We start from the raw sequence: 21,730 nt of genomic DNA, 5'->3' as shown, positions 1-21,730 counted from the left end.
AGCAACCAATGTAGAAAGAATTGAACATTGCCCACAATTCCCAAATACAATGAATCAATAGTTTCTTGAATGCAACAATCCAGTATTTAATCTCAGCGGGGGGATAATGTGCCATTTAAGACACTTTCGAGTGTCAGAATAGAAATTGAACTCCCAATCTTAGTGGAGATCACAATCCTGTCTCCAGCAAGAAGATTTTTGGCATGTCTTCCTGTCTAAAGTATGGAGATGCAATTCTTTTCCTTGCTTGAAACGCAGGAGCCATTAGCTCCAGTAACTTTATACAACTACAACTTACATGGTGCTAAGCGAAGGTGTGGTTGTTTAGGGGCTTTACAAGATAAATCTCGAAACCACATCTGGTGTAGTATCTCTGTACCATTAAATGTATGTACAACAAGGCACACCATGGTAAGAATTGCAAAAAGGGAAATCATTTGTTACATTTTATGTACTAATTGACATAATGTGCACACACTCTTGTGAAGACTACAGACTTGGTTGGAAATGGAAACCCCTAAGCATATTGTAGTGTATATTTATAAACAAAGAATTGAGAGGAATCCAACGCCAAGACTTTGCATGTAGGTTGTGCTCCAATATCCCATTGCACCTTTTATTCCCGAAGAAGAGGAAGTTCCCTTGACCGATGCACACGAACCTCCGAGAGAGTGAGCGCAGGAGATCGTTGCAATATTGATCAGGCATCCAACGGTGTCGGGTCCAAGTTGTCCTTGTCGAATCAAGCTCCCAAATGCCGATCCGAATCGTGGTCATGGTTGTGGTACCGTCCTCGGTTTGGCCGACACCGCCAATCATTAGAAGCCTGCCATGGTGATCAATGAGCCGCACGGACATGAGATGGTTGGGCATCCGGGCGCTCACCTGGGACCATGAGGATTGTTTTACATCGTACGCGAGTACTCTGTATGGGGGTGAGCCAGTGACACAGTACAAGACGGCCTGACATGTGGCTTTCCATGGGGACAATGGCACATCTAGGAGCATGCTCCCACCTTTCTGCCATGTACCATGCATCGAGTCGTAGACCTGGGTCACAAGAATGAAACTGTCCGAGTCATCAGCCACAAGCTCCGAGCCAGCCATTACGATTTGGAATCTTTTGTCCACCACACCATGGTCGCGATCTATGAATAACCCAACAACAAGGAAGAACAGTTTCAATAGGCCCGGGGGGCTCGGAATGATTCTCCAGACCTTGGAGATAGGATTGCAAGCAATCCAGTCTGTATTGTGATGTTTGCCATGAGGTATCATGCACAGCAAGCCCTCCCCAGTTGCCACAATTTTGCTTTCAAATGGCAAGAACTTGAAAGGTATGTCAAACCATCTCCTTGATGAAGGGTCATAGGCAAGCCCTACGGTGGAGACATGATCATCATTGTTGTGAGGGAAGATGAGGAGCCATGGATTCTGCTTTGAGCTTGTGTTGTAGAGATCTGTGAAGGTTTGTGAAGATATGGAAGATTCCCAAGACTTACATACGCATCTAACCTTAAGAAGACTCAACAGAGGTAACCTTAGCATTACCCTCTCAATCGCATCATCTGGGAGAAGGCACCATATCTCTTGGCTGAGATTGGGTGAAATATCAGATTCCGATTCTTCAGATTCCGCATCCGCATCCGCATCTTCGGAATCTGCTTCATCTGTGGGCATATTTTTGTTCCCCTCCCTCTCTGTCTCTGCTGGCGGGTCAGGAATGGATTAGGGTTAGAAATCAGATCGAATTGGATTAGGAAAAGACACACAAACAAACTGAATGAATTGAGCAAAAAAGCCTAACCGATTGATTCATACACACGCATACATACATACATACATACATACATACATACATACATACATACATTCATTCATTCATACATGCATACATATATACATATATACATGCAATTCATACATACATTATACATACATACATTCACACATGCAATTCATACATACATACATTCATTCATACATGCAGTTCTATGAGTTGATCCTTTGGATGGATAGGAAGCAGCTATGAATGGATCGGATCGCCCAAGCAGAATGTCAAATAAAACCATGGGAATTGATATAGAGAGATAGAGACAGAGATAAAGGCATACAATTGTTGTTGGGGAGGGTGGGGAGCTTCTTTCTTCATGGTGGCCACAATTATGGATACATGCTAGCCATGGGTGACACATGCCAATGGAAATATTATTGGTCGAAGCCGACCCCATTTTATGTCATGTCTCGTCTCGACACATGAAAACGTGGGTTGGGGGGGTGGTAAGGGGAAGATGAGGGATGGGTGGCCACAATTATGGATACAAGCTAGCCATGGGTGACACATGCCAATGGAAATATTATTGGTCGAAGCCGACCCCATTTTATGTCATGTCTCGTCTCGACACATGAAAACGTGGGTTGGGGGGGTGGTAAGGGGATGATGAGGGATGAATTCCCGTCCCCATGCCCATTTGGACCCACAGATTAGGTTAATAGTTGCATGCCATCGTTCTTATGATGTAGGACTAGTTAGTTTGGCCCATTTTGTTTCGGTGGACTAGTTAGTTAGTAGTGAGTCAAGAAAGCGGTTAGTTCGGTGGAATGTAAGGGGATTTTGTTCTCCCCTTAAGTTCTATGACCAAGTTTTGATTGTCATGGAACGCATACATCAAACAATTGATGGTTTTCAGCCTTAATTGGGAAGACAACCCCTTAGGCTCAACTCATACTTTATTCAACCACTAATTTTCTCCAAGGTACGAGACGATTTGTAAGAGAGTTTCCAATATAGTTTAGGGTTACTCTTGTTCATGCTTGCTGTGTTTGACTGTATATATGTTCAATGTTTACGTTGTCATAAGGGATTTCTCATGCATGGAGAAGGTGGCACTCATCCAATTCTTTTAATGCATTTTTTGTTCCCTCTCCACAAATGATGATGTATTTTTTGTTAGATATACAAGTTAACTTGTCTTAAGCTTTGCAAAACCTCATGATGAGTAATTTTCAACAATCTTGTTTGGTAGGCATGAAACATGGAAGTAGATAGTCATAATTTTCATTGATTACATTGAATTAATCATTTCATTAGTCTCTACTCTTGAATGCTTGCTTGCTCGATGAGTGAGATGATTGACGAGCACAATTGATGTTGTGGAAGTAGATAATCAAAATTTCTTCTATGGATTATATGCATCAATTACATTGAATTAATTATAATTTCATGAATCTCTACTCTTGAATGCTTGCTTGCTCGATGAATGAGATGATTGACGAGCACAATTAATGTTGTTTGCATCAATCCATAAGGAGGTTGGGCATCTTGAGTACATCATTGCTCACACCTGCATATTGTAGCCACTTTACATGGCATGGCGTGATCTTTTGGGCCAGAAACCAACCATTTCGCCACTCAAACTCGGACAGAGCCACACTCTTACATGGTACGGCATCGGCAATTGAATTGGAATAAGTGCAAAGCTGATCCACCATTTCGGATTCGAACGAAGCATTCCGAGGTTCTCGGATCATCAGAAGGGGCAGCAATTCGCTGGTTAATTCTTGCACATGGTGCGCGTGTTGCTGCGCTATCGTTCCCACCGGAATGCCACCGAGGGCATCACTTAGGAGCCAAAAGATGGAGCTCCACAACAACTTTTCCCACATCGCTTTGAGGAAATCTTCATGGGAAGAGATGTTATTACACTCCAAACCTCCACTTTGCATGATCTGAGCAACTATGCCCGCCCATCTGCGACGCATGAAGCGAAATAAAATCTCATTGTCCAATTGGACAAAACACATTCTCCATGGTTTAGGGTTTAGGGTTTAGGATGGACGCTCACCGAATCTCCACATGACACATTCTCTCATAATTCAGTAAAATTGCCTGACTTGTAGTGTCCACATATGCATATATAGAGATAGATAAATTCTTCGAATTTTGAAAAGGAAAGGAAAATTAGGGTTTTGGAACATGATGCAAAAGGTTTATATAGGGAAGTCTCATACATCTCACGACATAAATCCTCTCTTACCTTCCCCAGTATCTGCAAAGCGAGGATGGATGCTCATTGAATCTCCACATGACATATTCTGTGATAATTTAGTAAAAATTGCCTGACTTTTATACTTGTAGTGTCCACATATGCATATAGAGAGATAGACAAATTCTTCGAATTTTTGAAAAAGAAAAGGAGAATTAGGGTTTTGGAACATGATGCAAAAGGTTTATACAGGGAAGTCTCAGAGATGTCAACACATAAACCCTCTCTCACCTTCCCCAGTATCTGCGGAAGCGAGGATGGATGCTCATCGAATCTCCACATGACACATTCTGTCATAATTTAGTAAAGATTGCCTGACTTGTAGTGTCCACATATGCATATAGAGAAATAGACAAATTCTTCGAATTTTTGAAAAAGAAAAGGAGAATTAGGGTTTTGGAACATGATGCAAAAAGCTTTATATATATATGTACATCACCAACACATAAATCCTCTCTCACCTTCCCCATACCATCGAACCTCTGCCGCCATTCTTGACAATCATGGTGCCCTTTGGGTGAAGGGGGTTTTGTGGTGCGGAGGACATGTAGAGTAAGGCCTGGGTGTTCTCCTCCAAACCATGTTTATGGAGCCATGGTTGCAGCATCCCATTCTGCAGGAAAACCAGATCTTTCCATCGGCTCTCCGGCGTTCTCTCCAGCACCGCATCCAGATGGCTACAATGAGTGGCAACAAGTATGGGCGATGGTGATCCTTCAGAACCAGGCACTACTACCAAATCGCCTCTTCTTCTCATGCTTGATCTTTCAGTAGGAAAAGAGAAAGAATGGATGGATCACCACAATATGCTCTGATGAGCAAGGGAAAGAAAGGAAGGAAGGAAGGAAGGAGAAGATTGAATGGGATTTCTACCTGTGTGGAGTGGCCATCACCATCTGCTCAAAAGCACGGCCAATACGTCCATCTCCGACTATAATTATTTCATGAATCAGAGGAGCATGCTCCGCCATGGCTGCAACCAAGAAACCTTATCCAAGTTTAGTGAATTTAGTTGTAGACTGTAGTAGTAGGAGGAGGAGGAGGAGCACACTAAGTTTAGGGTTTAGGAAGTTTCCAATTATGTAACTGCTAAACTAACCTTCTCTATCTATCTAGCTAACAAAAGAAGGCAACACCGAACCGAATTGCGAACCGCAGCTTAACGGTTTAAACGGTTCGGTTCAGTTCAACTTTAGGTTGTTTTAAACGATTCGGTTCGGTTCAAGTTCAGGTTTTTTTTAACGATTCGGTTCGGTTCAAGTTCAGTTTTTCTTTTTAACGATTCGGTTCGGTTCAAGTTCAGTTTTTTTTTAACGATTCGGTTCGGTTCAAGTTCAGTTTTTTTTTAAACGATTCGGTTCGGTTCAAGTTCAGTTTCTTTTTTAACAATTCGGTTCGGTTCAAGTTCAGTTTTTTAAAACGATTCGGTTCGGTTTCAACAGTTAGAAATCACGGTTTAAACGGTTTAACGTTTTTAAAAAAAAAATTAAAATTTATTTTTTTAAACAATCTTTTCATTTTCAAGCCTTTTTCTCACATTGTAGGAAAATCTTTAAAATTTTGAAAAATTAAAAATTAAAAATCAAATTTTGACCTTAGTTGAAAAACAAAACCGAACCACGAAACCGCGGTTTGAATTTTTTTAACGGTTCAGTTTAACAGTTTCGTGGTTCGGTTCAAGTTTCAAATTTTTTAAATGCTCGGTTTTGACACTCTCAAACCAAACCAAACCATTGCCAATTGTTACTAGCTAGGAGTAGTTGTATACAAGTTTAGGGTTTAGGAAGTCTCCAATAATTATCAAACTACCCTTCTCTATCTAGCTAGGAGTAGTAGTAGTACACAAGTATAGGGTTTAGGAAGTTTCTAATATTAAGAAACTACCCTTCTCTATCTAGCTAGGAGTTGTAGTACACAAGTTTACGGTTTAGAACGTTTCGAATAATTACCAAACTACCCTTCTCTATCTAGCTAGGAGTAGTAGTACACAAGTTTAGGGTTTAGGACGTTGCCAATCATTACCAAACTACCCTTCTCTATCTAGCTAGGAGTAGTAGTAGTAGTAGTAGGAGAACATACTACAAGAGTATATATGTAAAACTGCTTACGGGGAGAGGGTAACCATAAATTTAGAGGAATGAACTTGTTCACATCCAACTAACTTGACCACTTTCCTTTGATGCGCAAATTACATTGCTCTACTTGTAGCACACATTTTGTTGATGCTACTTGTTGATGATACCCTAATTCTCCAATAATTTCGAGACTACCCCTCTAGTAGTAGTAGTAGTTCCTAACAATTACCAATGATTGTAAAAAGGTACAAGAAGTGGTTTTCATCATTTGGATGAACTAGTTGGTGGATTAGAAAGATATCGTAAAGCCATACAGCTTGATGGGGGAGTTCTTCCCGATTTTGTGAGCTTCCCAAATAACTAGTGAATTACGGTTGTATTGCACAACAATTGGCGGGTTAGTCTTTGTTTTTAAAGTTTTGATTTATTTGAACAATTTTGAACCTGAAACTCCCAAACCAATTTGATCCGAAAATGCACCATCAGCAATTGCTAGTTGTGCCCAAGTATACATAAGCTTAAAATGTTTTTACTCACATATACTCAATGTATTACACTTGTCTCATCAACTCTTAGTCTATCTATTGCTTAAGAGGCCCAACTTTACATTTGTTTCATCAACTCACATTCTATGTATTGCTTACGAGGTCCAAGTGTATTACATTTGTCTCATCAACTTATAGTTTGTCTATTGCTTGTAAATGAAAGTAATGGTAAGAGAGAAGGGTTTCAATTGTGTTTACTTGTTTCCATCAATAGGAAACTTTTCTATCTATTCATTTTTATTATTTCATATCTAGTGGTTTTATCAAACTTCCTTTAGCTCCATCACTCATGCTTCAAGTCAATCAAAGGCTACATAAGTATAGCTCTTACAAGAACATTTGAAAAGGATTACATTAGATTTTGTAGCAATATTAATTCATTGTACACGCAAGGCATGTCCATTCAAACCACGGTCTCATCATCAATGTTATATGATAGATCACAGCCATTTTCACCCAATATAGAAGATTATAAGATGATTCCTCCACCATTTCCAATCTCTCATGCTTCTTTTTTGCTACTTGATTAGGAGACTTGGTACCATAGGTTTAGTGAAATTTGTATAGCATAGTAATGAGCCATCCATTTAACCCACTACATTCATTGTATTAGATACAACAAATTACATACCCATTGAAAGTAAGGTTTTACATACATTTGCTTTGAATTCTTGTTCTTTGTCTTCATCATCACTACCAACATGCATAAGTGATTCTTGTTCTTCGTTTACATAGTTGCATAATCCATTGCATTACTTACACAACTTCAAAAATGTGATGACTAATATCATGCATAACTAATCCAATCAATATACATTGATTTAGATTGATATGGTGCCAGAGCCCGTTTGGTCATTTCCCATTGTTTCAGTCAGTGTATAAGATTTTAAGTATCCATATTTTACTCATATATGGTATGGCTTTAAATCAGTGTAAGTGCCATTACGCCAATTCAATTCAATTTGATATGAACACCACAAATAGGATACCACCACCATCAAGAAAATTCCAGGCAGCATTCAAGAGCAACATCCCAAACATTTTTCGGAGTATCTAAGCAAAGAGAAACTCAGAACATACATTTCATGGGGGGCATTGAAATCTTGAAAAGAAAAAGAACCAGAGGCCATTTCATGGGCATAGAAACATGGAAGCACAGAACCAGAAAAGTGTTGGGAAAACAGAAGACGTTCATTATATACATATATACATATTTGACTTGAGCTCCCCCACAGTGGAAGCCAATTCAGACCCACAAATATTGAAAGTCACATATATTGAGTATTCCATTCCAGGTTGATTATGTCAATCTTTGCTAGGAAATACATAAGATGGGAAATGCAGACATCCCCTAAGGAAATCAATGGATAAAACTGAAGAAAAGACAACAGGCCACATTATACCACATTCCTCACAGTCATCTTACCAGAGTTGAACAAGAGATTTAGCATAGCCTACTCTGCCTTCTTCTTTCCTTTCTTTGCAAAAAGAAACAAAAGCAAAGGTAAGCAAATAAATGTAATGGCTTGGCATGATTCCAGTTTTCTGTATGTTCAACTGGTCTTAACAAGAGAGTTAGCCTTGACTATGGCTGCTTCTTCATCAACACTTACCTACTTCTACAAACTCCTTGTAAAAGATGCAAAACAAAGAATGACAGGACGATCTTAGCTATGCATTCTTCTTCTGCAGAAACCTTGTAATCCAAATCATAGTAATGCAAAGCGAGGAGAGACTACTTTCATATTCTCTGTATTTTACTTGCCCTAACAAGAGGGTTGGCCTTGGCTATGGCATCCTTTGCAGCAGCCTTGTAGTCAAATGGACAGTTATGCTTGACAGAATGTCTGTGTAGAGCACAGAAGATATCTCCACAGCGACACTTGAATCCAAGAAGGCCAGCTCGTTTTTTGCAAATGAAACATCTCTTCACAGCTCGGCGATCAGAGCAGTTCATAGTTTTATGATCAAGTCTGGAGATTGGAGAACATGGATCTACAATTGATGATCCTTCAGAAGCTATTACAGAAGCTACGCAAGCACCATCTGATCCTGCCATATCACAGCTTAAAGAAGACGAAGAAGAGATTTTCCTTGAAGACGATGGAAGAACACGCTGTATAGCATCTATATCTGATGATGATGGCTGAGCTGCGTAGTCTATTGTGCGCAGATAAGATGCTTGTGTAAAGTCTACGAAGGCCGATGAGTCATGTGAGTTCAACACACACACCATGTCTGATTTATCCTTCGCTTCAGAAGATGAAACAAAAGTCTTCATGGATCTCTCTACGTTTTCAGAATTCACTGAATCAAAGGCGGCGTCATCTGAAGGTAACGGGCGCTTCTTCGAAGAAGCGAGATATTTATCTGGATGTGCAGAAACAATAGTCCTTTATATATTTGCATTTGCATAAGAATGCCATTTTATGGAGACCTTACCTTTAGTTGCGTCTTTGGGAGCCAGAGAGACAACTCCTAGCTTCTTTGCAGAGGAAACGCACGATTTTTCAGAGCATGCAGAGGGCAGATCCTTGCTTCTCATGGCTATGGAATCGAGATCTGGAGGTGGGAAAGGAGGAGAAACAGATCCTCCTTGCCTTTCACTGAAGCAATTAGAGCAAAGATTCATGGAAGCATCGGAAATATCGAAGACGGCACAGTTATTGCTGCTGCAGTGAAGAAGAACGCCATCTTTATTTTGATTCTGATTCTGTTGATGTTGGCATTGATCGATACTGTCGGAAGAGGCTTCAACGTTCCAGCCTTCCTGCGCCATGGAAAAGCTCGGGAAACAGAGAGGAAACAACCAAAGCAAATCAAAGACAGAAAACTGAGAGAGAGAGAGAGAGAGGCAGAAAGAAACAGAAGAGAATACAGAAATGGAAAATGGAGCAGACTGACGCAGGGAATGATGTGTGGAGAAGAAGAAGAAGAAGAAGAAGTGGTTAAGGATTAGGGTTTAGAAGAGGAGTAAGGTTAGGGTTAGGGTTAGGGTTAGGGTTAGACGGGGCCAGAAACGCAGAAGAGGAGAGAGGCCGTGGGACACGTGCGGCAAGTTGTCCGGTTTCACACTGGGGCCGTCCTTTTGTCCAGTTTCACACTTGGGCCTTCCTTTGTCCGGTTTCACACTCGGGCCTTCCTTTGTCTTGGCACCTGCCATAACACACGGAAACAAGGAGACTGGGCCTTACCATATCTCAGAGTCGAGTTGATCCGAGGCTCCATGTAGCATGTAACAATTGGCAACGGTTCAGTTCGGTTTGAGACCCCTCAAACCGAACCGTTAATTTTTTTTGAAACCTGAACCAAACCGAACCACGAAACCGTTCAACCATTTTTTAACCGTTAAAACCGCGGTTTCGTGGTTCGGTTTTGGTTTTCAACATAGATCAATTTTTTATTTTTTAAAATTTATAATATTTCATTATTTACAATTTTTAAAACTTTTAAGATGTTCCTAAAATGCGAGAATAACGTCTAAAATGAAAAGATTGTTTAAAAACAATTTTTAAAAATTTTAAAAATTTTAAAAATAAAAAATAAAAAATAAAAAACCGTAAAATTGTTTAAACCACAGTTTCTGACTCTTGAAACCGAACCGTTGCCGATTGTTAGGAGCATGGCCGTCCTTTTGTCTGATTTCACACTTGGAACTTCCTTTGTCCGCCTTCACACACGTGCTTTCCTTTGTCCAATCTTGGCACCAACCACAACACACGGAAACAAGAAGGAAGAGGACTCAGCCTTACCATCTCTCAGAGCAACAAAAAAAAGCAGTCGAGTTGAGTTGATTGAGGCTCTATGGAGCATTGACATGGAGTGTAGGGTCGTGGTCGTATCAGAAGTAGAAAAAAGGGAGCAACTGCTTATGATAAGTGAACGTGTTATCAAACATTTGGTTGTCCTCTCGGGAACCCATTTGGCTCAAAAGTAGCCTTGTTACTTAGAGGCAAGACATGCTATGATTGTATACTCCCAATTAAGTGTGTTAATGGTGCCCTATTCAGTTGTAAATGGTGGACATCAAAAGTGCGTCAACGATGTATTTGTTTCGATCATAACCCTAACTATAGTTTTTTTTTTAAAGGATATTCATTCATTAATAAAAGTGATTTACATTGTTTCAATTCGCAAGTGATTGGTGGATAGAGCAATCATCTTGGTGGCTGAAAGCGCCAAAAAGGATTATTGTCTATCGAGGACATAAGTGGAGTAGCTTTCCATAGACTAAGAAACTGATGGCGTTGAGCAGCTTTAGCATCAAAATCTCCAATAAGACAATTCCATTGTCCTTTAAAGTATGTATCATGGTCCATCCATATATTATGTACCATTTCAACAAGTGAGGCTCTTGCTTTATGGAAAATTAGAGAGCAATGGGCCTTCCGGATGTAATATATAGTAGTACTACTCAATAACTCCCATTATGATTGCATCTCCTTCCTTCTTCCTAAAAACTGAATAGACACTAAAGGAAGTACACAAACTATTTTGAAATTAGTGCTAAACCATGGTCCATAGACTCAGAATCATAGTGAAAAACAAAATGGACTAGTGATGTCCAAACCACCATGCCCCATGTGAAAATTAATGGGCGAAAGTAGTTAGCAAGTATTCTTAGGAGATGTTTACATAAAAATTGATACTCAAGGCGTTCCATAGACAATGTTTTTGAGGTTCAACTTGCAAATGATAGGATGCACAACTAAAGGACACACCCATCTTATGCAGCCATGTGCCAATAGACAAGACTCTATGCACAAGTAACCATTGCACATGAAGTATTTGTCGTGGTTGTTTTCTTTCCCATTGGTTAACCCAGAACTTAGCAAAAAACTTGGGAGTAATATCGCATTGACTCCAATATTGAAATGCAGTTGGTAAAACATCTCATCCACATAACAAAATATGTCTTCCCAATTGCAAAAAATATTGGAAAAACTTAAAGGTTTTACCAGTAAATGGGTCTATCCTCTAATAGTTAGTTGGGTCCCATGCCAATCTGAGCAAAGGTTGGTTAACCAACACCCACAACTTCCAATGTGACTTGATGTCCTCTATCGACGGGTCAATATACCATTTATGATCAATGTATCCTATAACCTTATTTTGTGTTCCAAAACATAATGATAATTGATTACCACTCCCTACTACGGAGACAATTGACTTGCATTATCCACATTAAAAAGATGAAAGGTCTTGTCCTCTAAATACCCTTTTTACAATCAACAATACTTCTAGTCTTGAAAAAACCCTTACCCATCTGAGGTGAGAGTTAGTGGAGGGTATGGTGGCTCTGTCCATAGCTTCGTGAATTTATTGGTACATTATTTGTCCTCCATGAATCGTGGCTAGTACTTGCTTTTGTTCCTCCCAGGAGCGCGATAATTTTTTTTGTCAAGTTCTGACTGAGTTTGTAGGAGCTTTCGCTAGTTTGCCCTACACCAACCACTATCTAAATCCTAGCACTAAACCATTTGATGTTGTAAACTGAGGGTTCCATAATATTCTTTTCCTTAAATACTCATGATAATGAGTCAGAAGCAATCTAGGTAAGACTTGCTTCCATGAAAAAAAATAGGTTAAATAAGCTTGTCCTCCCATCCATGAGATGATGATATAGATTGCATCCTTTGACCACAATGCACCTAAGCGATAAAAGCATTCAGAACAACGATTTGACCTGGGTGAACCTAAGGGAACAAAGCATAACTAAAATTTGAGTAAATCCTCTAAATTAAATAATGAATTTTGCCAACAATGTTATGGGTTGGTCTATTGGATCAATAATAACAAATCCTCCTTTGGAACAAGGTAAGGTAATTACATCTCATTTAACTTTAGACTGAGCACGACCATCAACTTTTGTAGACCAGAAGAAATTTCAAATCAATCTCTATATTTGCAAGCTGCATGATTTGGAAAAGATCCAACAAAACAAAACATATAACATGTTGTTGCCTATAATACTTGGCCGACAACTATAATTCAGTCGACGAAAGACAACTTAGCTAAATTCTATAATAACTGTTAATTATTAGGTAAGTAAGTATGGGTTAATTAGTACCTAATTATGTGATTAAGTTAAAAGCGGAAGATTAAGTGATATGTGTGTGTATGTGTGTGAGAGGAAGAGACAAAGAGAGATACACTTATGAACAACACAAGATGGGGGATGAGTAAGTATATTAAATTAGCATTATCATCATCAAATACAAAAATACCATCAATGAGGTATATACATATAGATCTTATGTGCAAGGGTGCACATGTGTGAGGAGAATATAGGTACAACCGTGTAAGTCCTATATTAAATGACCTTGGAGTGGAGGATCTAGAATATCCTACTTAAGTACAAGGTCCTATTTAAGTCGTTATAGTCAACACTTCTAACTAGATTCTATCTGGGTAACTACGAAGTTACATGGTTGAATAACTAACTAAACTAAGTTGAGCTTGATCTCTCAACACGCTCCCTCAAGCTCAAGTGTGAGGCATCCGCCATCTGGTTTTGCTTTTGGCGTTGTCCGGCTTTCGATGTCAGCTTCTGTGCGACTTTCGGTGTTGGCTTCTGCGTCGTGGCAGTTTCGGTTCCTCCCCTCAAACCTGTGACGAAGGCTTGGGTCGACTGCTTTCACCCATCGTGGGTCATGAGCCACTTTTGTAGGGCTCTCGGGCTCTTGTTCAACAACTACCTTCATCACGAAGGCATAATGATGGGCCATGTATTTGTTGTAGCCGAGCTGAGTGACACATTTCTTCTCTCTAGAAGAACGTCGAAGTTTTTCGCTTGCCGATGTGAGCGCCTTCTTTACTCCGGGTGTACGCATGATTGGTACACCAAACTCACTGTCTAGTGAGGGAGCCGATCCATCTAAATCATTGTCGTCGGGGTGGTCGACTTCGTATTTGGGCATCTTACCTTTGCCTTTGTCCAAGTTCGTACTTGGCTGTGACGTGCTTGGGTCGCGTGGGGGCTCTTGTGGCCCACTAGGCCTTGCCGTAATCGAACTTTCTTCGAACATGTGTTCGAAGCGATCTCCATCTTCTACCTCTTGTTCGGTGGATTCCGGGTCGAGCGGATTCGGAGTCGTAGTTGTCTATGGTGTGTACCAGGATGCGGACTTGTCGAAGACTACGTCTTGACTTACCTGAACCGCTCGGGTAGAAGGGTTGTAGCACTTGTATGCCTTCTTCTCAGACAAGTATCCTATGAGGATACATTCCTCCGACTTCGCGTTGGGCTTCTATCGTTGTTCATTCGGGATGCGTACATTCGCAATGCTTCCAAACACCTTGAGGTGCGACAGGATCGGCTTCCTTCCGATGAGGAGCTCGTATGGAGTTAGCTCATGGACTCCATTGGTGGTGCACCGGTTCATGAGATAGATGGCCGTGGATGCCGCTTCGGCCCAATAGAAATTCGGCATGTGCTTCTCATGCATCATGGTGCGTGCTACCTCAAGTATTTGCCGATTCTTCCTTTTGGCGACTCCATTTTGTTGGGGTGTGTGTCAGCATGAGAATTTTCTACGAATGCCTTCACTTTGGAGGTAGGAGGTGAATTCGTTGGAGAAGTACTCCTTTCCTCCATTCGATCGTAGGCATCGAATGTGCCGACCGGTTTTTATTTTGACTTGCCCCTTGAGCTCTTGGAAGTGGGAGAACACTTCACTCTTCTTCTTCATCAGGTAGATCCACATGTAGCGCGAGTAGTCGTCGATGAAGGTTACATAGTATTGGCATCCGCCGATCTTCGCCGTTTGAGCCGGTCCCCATACATTTGAGTGTACGATGTCAAGGAAGCCTTTGCTTGCAGAGCTCTCCTTCGGGAATGGGAGTCGATGTTGTTTTCCGAGTTGACACGCTTCACATACTCGGTCAACTCGTTTCGACTCGAATGTCTGAAGTCCGATGACGACTCCCTTGGTTTGCATCGCTCCAACCCATTGGAGGTTTATGTGGTTGATTCTCTTGTGCCACAACTCAATGCTTGTCTTAGTTTTGAGGCCTTTGGCGTACATTGCCGATTTCACCTCGTTCGAATCGAGGATGAACATTCGGTCGTCTCTCCGCCCCTTCGCTATGAGTCGGCCATCTTTCTCGATGAAGCATCCTTCTTTGTTGAAGCGGACTTGCATGCATTGCTCCACGATTTGGCCGACCGAGACCAAATTCTTCGTTATTGTGGGCACGTGCTAGACATTATTGATGCAAGTTTGCTCGCCTTCTTTCCCGAATGGGACATTGCCGATGTGCCGATGTGCCGAATGGGGTGCGTGGTGTCGTCTCCCGTCTCTATGAAGCCGGGTCGATTCGGCGTTCGTAAATCACGAAACCACTCTTCGTGAGATGTCATGTGATGTGAGGCGCCGGAGTCGACGAACCACACGTCTTCCGAGTTGGAGGTGCTTGCGGAGTTGGAGGCCGACATAGAGTTTGCTCTATGCCTCATTACAAATAGTCCACCATAATCATTGTATTCGGAGTTGACGGCGTAATTCGTGTGTTGTCGACTTGTGGAAGTCGACTCACTTCTTCTTTTCGGCATTCCTCCTCGCGGTGGCCAATTTTGCCGCAATAGTTGCAAGTTGCGGGCCTCGTTTTCCGACCATGTTCAACGTGGAAGCTCCCCCTTCTTCCGAAGGTTCCTCGATGGCTTCCGTGAAGGTTTGCATTCCCTTCGTGTGATGGGTTGAATTGACCTCTTCTACCGCTGTGACCTTCTCCTTGGCCACCGTCCGAATTCGAGAAGAACATTTGTCCTTCTAACATCTTGCTTTTGGTTCGCACATGGTTCTCTTCGACCAATAGCATTGATTGGAGGTCGAAGAATGAAGGAGGGTTTTCTCTCGCCAAGATTGCCGTCCGTAATGGATCGAATTGTTGTGCGAGGCCACCCAAGCATACTCGAACCATCTCGTCTTCGTCGACATTTATTTTGATGGAGCCAAGCGAGTCGCAAATGCTCTTGATCTTGGCGGTGTAGTCCGACACAAACATGTCTTTTTGGCGAATGTTGTTCAACTCTTGTCGGAGTTGAAGCTTTTAGGCGGTCGTGTTTGCGGCGAACATTTTCTTTAAGTTTGTCCACACTTCTTTAGGCGTCTTGGTGTCTCGAATATGGCTAAGCATGTGGTCATGGACACATGTTGCCAAGCAATACATGACTCGACTCGCTGCTTGCTCCCATGTTGCGTAGTCGGCGTTCTTTGAGTCGGGTCGATTTTCTTGAGCGTCGTTGATGTAGCTCTAATACCCTTGGCCAACAATGTATTGGGTCATCTTGTACTCCCAAGATGAATAATTGCTCCGATCTAGCTTTTCACTAGGGAGCAAGCTACCCATTTTTGTGTTCATGTTGATTGTGTCTTCTCCTCTTTTGCTTTTCTTCCTTCGATCAAGTACACGTGCTACGTAGCAGCACTACGGTAGCTGATAATCAGATTTTGTCGTCGGCGTCTCGAACACACAATCATGGAGTCGGGTGGGCTTAGTGGATTTTTTAAACCACACGCTCTGATACCATGTTAAGAATTAGGTAAGTAAGTATGGGTTAATTAGTACCTAATTATGTGATTAAGTTAAAAGCGGATGATTAAGTGATATGTGTGTGTATGTGTGTGAGAGGAAGAGAGAGAGAGTGATACACTTATGAACAACACAAGATGGGGGATGAGTAAGTATATTAACTTATCATTATCATCATCAAATACAAAAATACCATCAATGAGGTATATATAGATCTTATGTGCAAGGGTACACATGTGTGAGGAGAATATAGGTACAACTGTGTAAGTCCTATATTAAATGACCTTAGAAGTGGAGGATCTAGAATATCCTACTTAAGTACAAGGTCCTATTTAAGTCGTTATAGTCAACACTTCTAACTAGATTCTATCTAGGTAACTACGAAGTTACATGGTTAACTAACTAACTAAACTAAGTTGAGCTTGAGGGGTGCCACTTGATTCTTAGGTGACATCTATGCCTATTGTACACCCTAAATTTCGAATTGGGTTCCTCGTGGGACTCAATAAAAATGCGAATGCGGATTCCATAATGGAGGGTCTTCATTCCAAACCCAAAATGCCATCAATTTATTCCAATTAACAAGTGCACCTAAAGCCTTACAAAGTGAGGGCTGGGCCATTTCAGTTTTATATAGGTTATCCAAATCACCATGTAAGTATAAGGATATATGTCGTCCACAAATTCAACTTCCCTTAATTTTGCATTTGAGAATGGGATACGTAATCCATTTAAACCAATGTCATCCACAGTCAAAAAGGCAAAAGAACATGTTATCCATGTTGCCTTAGCAAAGAACATCAATAAGAAAGGTGCAAAAGGATGACCTTATCTAACTGATTGCAAAATGGTAAAACGAGGGCCATATTTCCGGCCAATAAAACTCAACTTTGAGCGGAACTATATAAGGAGACTATACCTGTAATCCATTCTTGAGAGAAACCAAACCTAGCAAGGGTACCTTGCAAGAAGTTCCCATCAACACCTCATAAGATTTCTCAAAATAAAGCATAACCATTGCCAACTTTTGTTTGGCTTTGGCGGTTACTGCATTAGATTCCCAAAATGTATAAGCATTATCCAGGATACTTCTTTCTTGAATAAACCTAGTTTGGGTTAGGTGTATAACTGTAGGTAATATAATTCAAAGGTGTATGCTAATTGCTTTAGCCAAGATTTTATAAACGTGTTGAGTATTGTAATTGGACGCCATTTTTTGATGTCAAGTGAAGGACCCTCTGACTTAGGTATAAGGTAAATTGATCCTTTTGTAAAATATGAAGGCATACAACCATCACAGAGAATTTTATAAAAGACTATACATAAGTCCACCTTGAACATCCCCGTATTTAAGGAAAAACTTTGGGATTAGACCATCCATACACGGGGATCTATGTTTGGGCAAGGCTTGAAGTGCTTCTCTCATTTCATTTCATTTCATCATATAAAAGACTTCTGGTAGTTGATAATTGATGTGCAATGTTATTTTTGGTTCCAACATATTCCAAAGCAGGGATCGACATATTAAAGCCTTAGCTGAAAACATCTCCAATGATAATAAACTGAAACAATAACGTGTGACAATCTCTCTCATCACATGTGGGTCGGATGTGGTGGTCCCATTCTCATGTTGTAGTTGTTCGAGTGAAAAAAGTATGTTGTTCCGTTATCTCCCATTTGGGTCCACATAGATGCCGTGCGATGATAATGAAATTCAACTCACTTTGTTGTCCCAAGTTGCTCCATGCACAACATGGATAACATTCTTGCAACCATTATAAGGAAACTAGAGACATACAACATCTCTTCTCCCATTGCTAAAGCATACAAAACCTTTCCTAGAATCTTCATAATAGATAGTGTTAGAGCTTAATCCTAATGTAAGCATGAGATAAGGAAATATAATATAAATATAAATAGAGAAGAGAGAGAAAGATGGGTGTTGATCTACCTGACCACCCCCGAGCAAAGGGATCGCGACGGACGTGAGCCTCAATCGGAGTCCCATACCATCGCCATGGCATCGAGTCGTACCTGGTACTAGCGTGCTCGATACAAGAGTTTGATCACCACGAGGTCAAAGTGTCGAGGTAGTTAGAAGATGTCAAATGAGGGTAGCTAGGCCTAATATTTATAACTAGACCTAAGGCCCCCAAGAAAGCTCACACTCGGCCTTAATGGGTTGTCTCAATCCCTAGGATTAAAAGTAATCTGCCCTTCTTTACACTCCCGTTTAACCCTCACACTTTATCCATGTGTATAGAATACTACGGTGTAAACTTACCACAAGATAATTTATGGTCTTGCCCGTAATGGATTGGTCATGGGACTATTGATCCAATGTGGAAAGGATTACAGGAACATGATTTGAAAACGTAGTTCTTGGCATTATGTGTATTATGCTAGTAGTTGTAATAAACTTTCCAGACATATAATCTATCTAATCTAGATATTAGTACCAGTTAAACGCCTATTTGGTCATGAGAAAAGAGTGAAAACTTTGTACGAACCAACAAGGGAGCATGCCAATCATAAATCAGTTGTAAGGAAAATAATTAATTGTTCCCAAATTGCCAATTCATGTTCATGTATCATTGTTGAGCTACCTCCCTTTCTACCAATGGGATCCTTAATCATGTTAAAATCACCAACAATGCACCAATGATCACGTGGAGCTAAAACATTTAGTAAATCCTGCCAAATTTGTTTCCAAGGAGAGGTAGTATTAGGAGCATATACATTCAAGAGTCCCATGTATACTCTCCATCTAGTAAAATAATAAATTGAGTTCTACCAGGGATAACCACTTGTTTTGGGATAAATAATGGAACCTACCTATGTGCAATAGCCATACATACACCTCCATGGACTTCTATGGCACCTATTGTAAGAGACCAAAACATATTCCAATTTCTTGAAAGAAGGGATCCATATTAGGTATTGTGAAAGCATTTAAGTGACATTCTTGTACCAAGAAAAAGTCTTGAGATCCACAAACTAACATTTGGTAATTTCTTGTTAGATACGATTTTTATATCATCTATATATATAAGAGGATGCCTAACCCCTGAACATTCCATGTCAACACTCGCATTTAAGATGACATAAGTGGTTGCATTCCCATCTTCCTACTTTTGCCAATGGATTCATTCCCATGTTTCATTTCGCTTATTGAACTGGGCAAATACAAATCACAAACAATTCTAAAGTGATGATGTGCTCTAGCCAATGCTTGCCCTTTTGACAAACCATCTTCATTTTTAGTTCATGTTTAATTTTGGAAAATTTTATCACCGTTGTAATAAAAACTCCAAAATATTGTAAACCCTCTTTTATGAAGGGAATTTCTTTCCACCTATAAAGAGGACAACCTAAACTTAGTATTGTAAAATTCATTCATGATCTCTGATTCTTTGGGTTAATTACATGATAACCTCGCGTATAATTCATTGTTCGGATCACTACTACCTTCAACTATGCAAAGCATTCGACTTTGACCTACCTTCAACTCTTACGAATCGTCAACTCTGACCTACCTTTGACTCTGCAAAGCCTTCACAATCTTTTGACTCTGACGATTATTCGAGACTGACGCGGCTTTGAGTCATCCATCCCCTCTAGTTCAAATCCTCGGTGGTCCCGCTCAAGTAGCACATGTACATGTGGAACTTCGCGACACCTCGGTGGTCAGGTTTAAGACTTTCTCCCACTCCTTGGGTGTTTTCTTAATCTCAAAGGATAAGTCCAACCATTGTGTGAAGGTGATTATGTCATAGAGCAAAATTAGAGTTTGTTTTGTAGTTCACTTACATATTACTAAGTAAAGAGTGATTGATAATCACTCTCACATGTATCACCACCAAAAGGGCAAACAATGGTACTCTCCCATAATCCAACTGTGGGGTACTTCTCCAAAAGAATACCAAGTAAGAAGTAGTTTTTGTCAAGCACACCAAAAGATGCAATAACACGTTCGCGTTCACAAGTGGAAGGATAAGGAATATTCCGTTTGATTTTGGAGTTTTTTTTTTGCCATTTCACAAAACACCTTGATACTAGTATCATGTGTTCTCCAAAACTTGATGAAAAAGTTGAAATTTTAACCATTTGGTAAAATTGAAAAACGCCAAATTTTGGTCAAATACAAAAAGTAACTTTGTGTATTTTTAAGGAAAAATGACAACTAATAAGTTTTAGATCTTAAAGAAATCAAAAGCAGAATATTTCAAAACAATCAACGCTTTTTTTTTCATTCGATAAAATGTTGTCTAAATTTGTTACATATCATTGCACAAAAAACACATTTTAGAGTTATTTGCATCATTATCATCATTCCTTTCATGAGAATCACTCCTATAACTAATATATAATTGTGACTCTTCCTCCTCATTTTCAAATGTACCAATCAAATCATTGTCTTCACCAAATGGTGTCTCCAAATTGTGTGCACTAAATCTTGTTCGCCTTCAATCTAAGATATCTTCTAGACTTGGTAATATCTCTTTTATTATGTCTATCGTTGTTGTCCTTAAACATCTAACTTTTGTCAGTGTAAAGTCATACACAATGATATCCACCTCACTAATGTCAATGATAGATTTATTACAAAGGTTTAATCCATCACCACGTCCAAAACTTTACCAATGCAGAATTGGTGCCCTAGGTCATGGCCATCTACATGTGTAGCTATTAATATCCCCACCTTGAGTTCTTGCAAGTTTCCTTGCCACTTGAGTTATGCTTGTGTTGCCATCCTTGGTTCCACACAAATGTTTCTCTGTTGTAGATGAACCAAACTATGAAGATCAACATTAGGTGCTTGAAGTGGTGATGGAGAACCACGAGAATATTTTATAGACCATGTTAAATGGCATTTGCAAGGTTCAATTACCATCAACACAATTATTAATGGTTTTTTGTTAATCAATGAAGCACATGTTCACCATAAGGTATCTTGTTATGCAACATACTTCTTTGCAGTATCGATATGCATCTTTTTCTTGTAAATACAGAGATTTTAGTACAATTCAAGTTCATGTTTAAAAACCTCTTTTATTTGAAAAAGAAGAAGATTTTTAAACGTGAACTCGATATATTGTATTCACTTGATGTAAAAAATAGAGTTTTCATCATAGTTCCATACAATGTATCAAATTCACGTTCAAACTTTTTTTTTCCTAGATTTAAAATAATAATAATAATAATAATTGAACTTGATTTGATAAAAAAACCATATTTTTCATCACAATTCGATATAATGTATTGAGTTCATGTTTAAAGTCATTTGTTTCTAATTTTTTTCAATTTTTGTTCGATTTTTTTAATTTTTTTGTTTTCTTTTGGAAAGAAAAACTTTAAACATGAATTTGATACATTGTATCAACTTGTGATGAAAACTCTAGTTTTTTCATCACTTCAAGCTAAAATATAACCAAAATAACCAAAAAAAATAGAAAAAAAATCAAAATTGTTAAAATAAAAATAAAAATAACTTAAAAAATTTACTCGATACATTGTATCAAGTTCATAT

At 39.8% G+C, this 21,730-nt stretch overlaps 3 protein-coding genes across 5 annotated transcripts; all 3 read right to left on the bottom strand.

Annotated features, from left to right (window-relative positions):
• Positions 1–1,813, bottom strand: LOC147850050 (F-box/kelch-repeat protein At5g15710-like). The gene has a single exon (XM_087337211.1). It carries the CDS (start codon positions 1,678–1,680, stop codon positions 490–492), a length of 1,191 nt encoding a protein of 396 aa, XP_087193337.1. The 5' UTR covers positions 1,681–1,813; the 3' UTR covers positions 1–489.
• Positions 1,814–2,993: 1,180 nt separating this feature from the next.
• LOC147850049 (uncharacterized) lies at positions 2,994–5,041 on the bottom strand. Of its 3 annotated transcripts, none has more exons than XM_087336903.1 (4): positions 4,920–5,041; positions 4,508–4,810; positions 4,038–4,095; positions 3,614–3,751 (listed from the first exon to the last, which is right to left on the bottom strand). In XM_087336903.1, exons 1-3 carry the CDS (start codon positions 5,015–5,017, stop codon positions 4,071–4,073), a joined length of 426 nt encoding a protein of 141 aa, XP_087193029.1. In that variant the 5' UTR covers positions 5,018–5,041; the 3' UTR covers positions 3,614–3,751; positions 4,038–4,070. The 3 variants fall into 3 exon arrangements, with proteins under 3 accessions (XP_087193028.1, XP_087193029.1, XP_087193030.1); XM_087336904.1 differs by lacking the exon at positions 3,614–3,751 and adding an exon at positions 3,850–3,866; XM_087336902.1 differs by lacking the exon at positions 4,038–4,095 and having other exon boundaries at positions 2,994–3,751.
• Positions 5,042–7,925: 2,884 nt separating this feature from the next.
• LOC147850048 (uncharacterized) lies at positions 7,926–9,678 on the bottom strand. The gene is made up of 2 exons (XM_087337238.1): positions 9,109–9,678; positions 7,926–9,036 (listed from the first exon to the last, which is right to left on the bottom strand). The coding sequence occupies exons 1-2, from the start codon at positions 9,443–9,445 to the stop codon at positions 8,408–8,410; spliced, it is 966 nt and encodes a 321-aa protein (XP_087193364.1). The 5' UTR covers positions 9,446–9,678; the 3' UTR covers positions 7,926–8,407.
• Positions 9,679–21,730: the final 12,052 nt, after the last annotated feature.

This window comes from Azolla caroliniana, unplaced genomic scaffold (assembly GCF_043228905.1).
Source record: "Azolla caroliniana isolate FFs.n. ecotype wild unplaced genomic scaffold, voAzoCaro1.0.p SCAF_22, whole genome shotgun sequence".
Lineage (NCBI taxonomy): Eukaryota > Viridiplantae > Streptophyta > Polypodiopsida > Salviniales > Salviniaceae > Azolla > Azolla caroliniana.
Note: the sequence above shows the minus strand (reverse complement) of the source record. Positions and strands in the feature narration are given on the sequence as shown.

What these genes read in the sequence shown, in the direction of transcription:
- LOC147850048 (XM_087337238.1), bottom strand. Translation starts at nt 9,445, where the DNA reads ATGGCGCAGGAAGGCTGGAACGTTGAAGCCTCTTCCGACAGTATCGAT. An exon ending in TCCCAAAGACGCAACTAAAG is followed by an intron (nt 9,037 to 9,108) that starts GTAAGGTCTCCA and finishes CTGCACATCCAG; the next exon opens with ATAAATATCTCGCTTCTTCG.
- LOC147850050 (XM_087337211.1), bottom strand. Translation starts at nt 1,680, where the DNA reads ATGCCCACAGATGAAGCAGATTCCGAAGATGCGGATGCGGATGCGGAA.
- LOC147850049 (XM_087336902.1), bottom strand. Translation starts at nt 5,017, where the DNA reads ATGGCGGAGCATGCTCCTCTGATTCATGAAATAATTATAGTCGGAGAT. An exon ending in GTGATGGCCACTCCACACAG is followed by an intron (nt 4,811 to 4,919) that starts GTAGAAATCCCA and finishes TCCTACTGAAAG; the next exon opens with ATCAAGCATGAGAAGAAGAG. An exon ending in GGTTCGATGGTATGGGGAAG is followed by an intron (nt 3,752 to 4,507) that starts GTGAGAGAGGAT and finishes CATGCGTCGCAG; the next exon opens with ATGGGCGGGCATAGTTGCTC.